This window comes from Penaeus monodon, chromosome 6, assembly GCF_015228065.2.
Source record: "Penaeus monodon isolate SGIC_2016 chromosome 6, NSTDA_Pmon_1, whole genome shotgun sequence".
NCBI classification, from domain to species: Eukaryota; Metazoa; Arthropoda; class Malacostraca; order Decapoda; family Penaeidae; genus Penaeus; species Penaeus monodon.
Window position 1 is genome coordinate 37,478,743 of NC_051391.1, and position 7,297 is coordinate 37,486,039.

Here is a 7,297-nt window from a genome sequence, read left to right on the forward strand (position 1 = left end):
TACTACTGAGGCCCCAACAACCACAGCCATAACCACTGTAGCTTTTACTACCACTGAGACATCAACAACAGTTGATGCTGCCACAACCACTGTAGCTCCTACTACTGAGGGCCCAACAACCACTGAAACTGTCACAACCACTATCGCTCCAACTACCCCTGAGGTCCCAACAACCACTGAAGTTGCCACAGCAAGTACTACGACCATTAAAACTGCCACATTTACTATAGCTCCTACTACAACTGAGGCATTAATAAGCACTGGAGCTCCCATAACCACTGTAGCTCCTAGTACCACCGACACCCCAGCATCTGAACCTGGAACAACCACTGTACCTCTTACTACCACTGAGGCTCCAGCAACCACTGAAACTGCCACAACCACAGTATCTTCTACTACTAATGAGGCATCAACAACTATTGAAATTGTCGCAACCACTGTAGCTCTTCCTACCACTGTGGTCCCAACAACTGAAGCTGTCATAACCACTGTAGCTCCTACTACCAATGACACCCCAACAATATCTGAAGCTATAAAAACCACTGTAGCTCTTACTACTACTGAAGTCACACCAACCACTATAACTGCCAAAACCACTTTAGCTCTTACTACCACTGAATCTGCCAAAACCACTGTAGCTCCTACTACTGAGGCCCCAACAACCACTGAAACTGCCACAACCACTATAGCTCCAACCATCCCTGAGGCCCTAACAACTACTGAAATTGCTACAAGTGTAGTTCTTTCTATCACTGAGACCCCAACAACCACTGAAGCTGCAGCAACCACTATAGCTCCTACTACTACTAAGGTCCCAACAACCACTGAGGTTGCAATAACCACTACTGCCACTGAGGCACCAACAACCACTGAAGCTATCACAACAACTGAGGCCCCAACAGCCACTGAAGCTGCAACAACCAATGTAACTTTTATTACCACTGAGGCACCAACAGCCTCCGAAGCTGCGACAACCACTGTTGCTCCTACTACCACTGAGGCCCCAACAACCACTGAAGCTGCAACAGTTGGTGTTCCTACTACTAATCGGGCACCAACAACCAGTGAAGCTCCTGCTACCACTGAGGCCCCATCAACCACTGAAGCTGCAACAACCACTGTAGCTGCTTCTACTACTGAGGCACCAAGAACCACAGAAGCTACAAGGACCACTGTAGCTAATACTACTACTAAGGCCCCAACAACCACTGATGCTGTAATGACCACTGTAGCTCCTACTGCCACTGAGGCTCCATCAACCATTGAAGCTGCCATAACCTCTGTAACTCTTACTACCATTGAGATCCCAATAACCACGGAAACTGCCACAATCACAGTAGCTCCAACTTCCACTGAGGCCTCAACAACCACTGAAGTTCCCACAACCACTGTAGCAACTACTACTTTTGAGTCCTCATCAATCACTAAAACTGCCACAAGTACCATAGCTTTTCATACCGCTGAGGCCCAAACAACCACTGAAATTGCCACAACCACTGAACGGGTAACAACCACTGTAGCTCCTACTAAGGCCCCGACAACTATTGAAGCAGCCACCACTGAGGCACCAATTCCCACTGAAGCTGCAACAACTACTGGAGCTCCTATTACTACTGAGGCCCCAACAACTATTGAAGCAGCCACAACCACTGTAGCTCTTACTACCACTGAGGCACCAACTACCACTGAAGCTGCCACAACCAGTGTACCTCCTAATACCACTGAGACTGCTGCAACAGCCGTTGTAACTCCTACTATTACTACCGAAGAGGCACCTACAACCACTGGAGCTCCTACTATTACTGAGACCCCAACAACCTCTGAAGCTGCCACAGAGGCCCCAAGAACCACTGAAGCTGGAACAACTACTATAGCTCTTAATATCACTGAGGTGCCTACAACCACTGAAGCTGCCACAACCACTATAGCTCCTACTACCACTGAGGCACCAACAACCACTGAAATTGCAACAACCACTATAACGTTTACTACCACTGAGGCCCCAACAACTGAACCTGTCACAACCACTGTAGGTTCTACTACTACTGAGGCACCAACATCAACTGAAACTGCCACAACTACTGTATCTCCTACTACCACTGAAGCTGCCACGACTACTGTAGCTCATACTACCACTAAGACCCCAATAACCACTGAAGCTGCCACAATTTCTGTACCTTCTACTGCCACTGAGGTCTTAACAACCACTGAAGCTACCACAGTCACTGAGGTCCCAATAACCACTGAATCTGCAACAACCACTATAGTTCCTACTACTGCTGCAACCTTTAAAGCTGCCTCAACTGTTGTAAGTCCTACAACTACTGAGGCCTTAACAACCACTCAAGCTACCACAGCCACTGAGGTACCAACAACCATTAAAGCTGCAACAACCACTGCTCCTACTACCACTGATGCCCAAACAACCACTCAAACTGGAACCATTGTAGCTCCTACTACCACTGGCACCCCAATAACCACTGAATCTGCAACAACCACTGTAACTCCCACTAATGATGAGGCCCAACTACCACTGAAGCTTCCATAACCAGTATTGGCCTTACTAGCACTCAGGCCTCAACAACCATTGAAGCTGCAACAACCACTTTAGCTCCTACTACCACTGAGGCACCACCAACCACTGAAGCTGAATAACTACTGTGGTTCCTACTACCACTGACGCCTCAACAAATACATTGCTTCTACTTCCACTAAGGTCTTACTAACCAATAACCCAACAACCAATGAAGTTATCACGACCACTATTGCCCCAACTATCACTGATGCCCCAACAACAACAGAAACTGCCACAACCATTGTAGCACCTATTCCCACTGAGACCCCAACAACCACTTTATCCCCTAGTACCACTGTTGCTGTGACATCAGCCAGTATTAGCACTGAAGCTGTAACAGCCACTTTAGTCCAAACTACCGCTGAGGCCCTAAAAACCAATCTATTCCCTAAAACTACTGAAACTGTGTCATCCACCCCAGTCCTCATTACCAATGAAGCACTAAAAACCACTGAAGGTGTCATAACCACTTCATCCCCTACCAAAGAAATTATGACAAATACTGCAGGTCACACTACCACTGATGCCCCAACAACTATTGAAGATTCAACAACCACTATATCTCCTACTACCACTGAAGCCCTAACAATTACTTCAGTCCCTCTTACCACTGAAGCTGTGAGAACCACTTCAACCTCATCTACCATTGGGGTTGTAATGACCACTGCTGCCACAACCACTATAATTCCCACTACCAATGACAACCCCAGAATTACTGAAGATGCCACAACTACTGTTATACCAACAACTTTAGCTTCCACTAATACTGATGCCCTACTAACTTCTGCAATTGCCATAACCTCTTCAGCCCTGACAACTCCCGAAGGTCATATTAGTCTATTACAAAGTAATTTGTAAATGACTTGTATCTGTGTTTTTTTTATAAGACATTGTGTAAGATATAACTGTTTTTTTGCAAATTCTCCTTTAATAAACGGAATTGATAACAATTTTATAATTACAATTAAAGAAATTAATTTCCATCAATTAATTAACTCTTTCTTCGGTCAGTAAATCGAAGAAATTCCTCTCGGGAGAGAAGTGGAATTTAATTATAGTGATAATTAGACTAATGACGAAGATGCCGATAATGAGTTTTCATTATAATGATCACTGTGATGGTGTTAATGATATTGATATAATGAAGATAATGATAATTGATATATGATAATTCGTGAGAATGAGAATAGGAAAAATAAAGATGATAATATCGATCATATGAACAAAAACAACATGGATAAAAAAAAAACAACGATAACAAAACAACAGCCAAAAAAAAAAAACCCCCAAATAAAGGAAATCAGAACAAATAAAAAGCATAAAAATAAACAAACTTCCTTCGAGACACTCGCAGCTCGAAAGCCGGAACCTTAAGGCTGGCGAGGAAAGTTCTCGAAGGATGGCACTCTGACGCATCCGGCGCCCGTTGCGTCATCTCTCAGGCCGGGCTTCGGGGCTCCCTCCGTCCTTGTTTGCGTTTGCGTGCGTTTCTTTTATTGTTTTGTTTGTTTGTTTGTTTACTTGGTTTGCTTTTGATTGTTTGATTTTTTTTGTCCTTGTTTACGTTTGCGTGCGTTTCTTTTATTCGATTTTTTCTGTTTATTTGATTTGCTTTTGATTATTTGAAATTTTCTGTTGTTTACTTGATTTTTTTTCTGTCCTTCTACTTGATTTTCTTATTATTATTTGATTTTTCTGTCCTTCTTTATGTCTACTTGATATTCTTTTAATTAGTAGTTCTGCCTGTCTTATTCTTGCCTTTTTTCTTATTTTTCTTGCGAGGTCCGTGATATAACTTTTTTATTATTATTATTATTATTATTATCACTTGTTTACTTGATTTTCTTTTTCTCATTATCGGATCTGTAGTTTTGTCATATTCTTGCTTTTTCTTGAGCTTTCTTGCGAGGTCCGTGATATTCGGTGACGTTTATTTCTTTATTTCATTCATTTATTGCGTTATTTGGGTAAATGTGAATTTAAGATATATAATGATAAATAATGATGTGAATTAATTGATGAATAGACAACTATGGAAATCTTAACATCAGCTACTAACATTTTTGTGTGCTAAATTACCCACGCGTAAACCAGAATCGTTATTATCTTTATGAACAAGAAAGACATAGGAGTCATTTTGGCACATGTGTCCATTTTGATCTATTAACTAAAAATCACGTGGTTGGCGAAGAAACGCCTTGTTGCTAAATATGAGCGTGTTTCTAATTTCTGTTTCCAAAAGCTTTCTCTTCTTTCAGTTTATTATCATGTCCTGCTTACGAAGTGAAAATATTGAATGAAAAAAAAATATCAAAAGTTCATTGAGACAAATATGGAAAATAATAACTGAAAAAATGGTGCATTTGCAGTACAACCCATGAGGTATAATTAGCTCTCTTTGACTAAATTTCTATCAATAGATTTGATTTTCATGAAGATTTAATTAGAACGTATCGGTCATATATAATATATATATTTTATATATATATATATATATATTATATATATATATGACCGATACGTTCTAATTAAATCTCATGAAAATCAAATCTATTGATAGAAATTTAGTCAAAGAGAGCTAATTATACCTCATGGGTTGTACTGCAAATGCACCATTTTTTCAGTTATTATTTTCCATATTTGTCTCAATGAACTTTTGATATTTTTTTTTCATTCAATATTTTCACTTCGTAAGCAGGACATGATAATAAACTGAAAGAAGAGAAAGCTTTTGGAAACAGAAATTAGAAACACGCTCATATTTAGCAACAAGGCGTTTCTTCGCCAACCACGTGATTTTTAGTTAATAGATCAAAATGGACACATGTGCCAAAATGACTCCTATGTCTTTCTTGTTCATAAAGATAATAACGATTCTGGTTTACGCGTGGGTAATTTAGCACACAAAAATGTTAGTAGCTGATGTTAAGATTTCCATAGTTGTCTATTCATCAATTAATTCACATCATTATTTATCATTATATATCTTAAATTCACATTTACCCAAATAACGCAATAAATGAATGAAATAAAGAAATAAACGTCACCGAATATCACGGACCTCGCAAGAAAGCTCAAGAAAATGCAAGAATATGACAAAACTACAGATCCGAAAATGAGAAAAAGAAAATCAAGTAAACAAGTGATAATAATAATAATAATAATAATAAAAAGTTATATCACGGACCTCGCAAGAAAAAAAAAAGGCAAGAATAAGACAGGCAGAACTACTAATTAAAAGAATATCAAGTAGACGTAAACAAGGACAGAAAAAAAAACAGGTAAACAAGTACAGAAAAATCAAGTAACCAAAATAGAATCAAGGAAACAAGTACAGAAAAAATATAAAAACAAAAACTAGTAGACATAAAGAAGGACAGAAAAAATCAAATAAAAGAAACGCACGCAAACGTAAACAAGGACAAAAAAAATCAAACAATCAAAAGCAAACCAAGTAAACAAACAAACAAAAAAAACAATAAAAGAAACGCACGCAAACGCAAACAAGGACGGAGGGAGCCCCGAAGCCCGGCCTGAGAGATGACGCAACGGGCGCCGGATGCGTCAGAGTGCCATCCTTCGAGAACTTTCCTCGCCAGCCTTAAGGTTCCGGCTTTCGAGCTGCGAGTGTCTCGAAGGAAGTTTGTTTATTTTTATGCTTTTTATTTGTTCTGATTTCCTTTATTTGTGGGTTTTTTTTTTTTGGGCTGTTGTTTTGTTATCGTTGTTGTTTTTTTTTATCCATGTTGTTTTTGTTCATATGATCGATATTATCATCTTTATTTTTCCTATTCTCATTCTCACGAATTATCATATATCAATTATCATTATCTTCATTATATCAATATCATTATCACCATCACAGTGATCATTATAATGAAAACTCATTATCGGCATCTTCGTCATTAGTCTAATTATCACTATAATTAAATTCCACTTCTCTCCCGAGAGGAATTTCTTCGATTTACTGACCGAGAAAGAGTTAATTAATTGATGGAAATTTAATTTCTTTAATTGTAATTATAAAATTGTTATCAATTCCGTTTATTAAGGAGAATTTGCAAAAAAAAAATTATATCTTACACAATGTCTTATAAAAAAAACACAGATACAAGTCATTTACAAATTACATTGTAATAGACTAATATGACCTTCGGGAGTTGTCAGGGCTGAAGAGGTTATGGCAATTGCAGAAGTTAGTAGGGCATCAGTATTAGTGGAAGCTAAAGTTGTTGGTATAACAGTAGTTGTGGCATCTTCAGTAATTCTGGGGTTATCATTGGTAGTGGGAATTATAGTGGTTGTGGCAGCAGTGGTCATTACAACCCCAATGGTAGAGGAGGTTGAAGTGGTTCTCACAGCTTCAGTGGTAAAAGGGACTGAAGTAATTGTTAGGGCTTCAGTGGTAGTAGGAGATATAGTGGTTGTTGAATCTTCAATAGTTGTTGGGGCATCAGTGGTAGTGTGACCTGCAGTATTTGTCATAATTTCTTTGGTAGGGGATGAAGTGGTTATGACACCTTCAGTGGTTTTTAGTGCTTCATTGGTAATGAGGACTGGGGTGGATGACACAGTTTCAGTAGTTTTAGGGAATAGATTGGTTTTTAGGCCTCAGCGGTAGTTTGGACTAAAGTGGCTGTTACAGCTTCAGTGCTAATACTGCTGATGTCACAGCAACAGTGGTACTAGGGATAAAGTGGTTTGTGGGGTCTCAGTGTGGTG

General features: G+C 39.3%; 1 protein-coding gene across 1 annotated transcript in view; it reads left to right on the top strand.

Annotated features, from left to right (window-relative positions):
- Positions 1-7,297, top strand: part of LOC119573979 (mucin-2-like) — a 22,671-nt gene that overhangs the window by 4,842 nt on the left and 10,532 nt on the right. Inside the window, exons 3-7 of the mRNA XM_037921078.1 lie at positions 27-1,891; positions 1,946-2,500; positions 2,717-3,422; positions 6,736-7,039; positions 7,221-7,294. Coding sequence (XP_037777006.1) covers positions 27-1,891; positions 1,946-2,500; positions 2,717-3,422; positions 6,736-7,039; positions 7,221-7,294 — 3,504 coding nt within the window. The remainder of the gene's footprint in view (positions 1-26; positions 1,892-1,945; positions 2,501-2,716; positions 3,423-6,735; positions 7,040-7,220; positions 7,295-7,297) is intronic.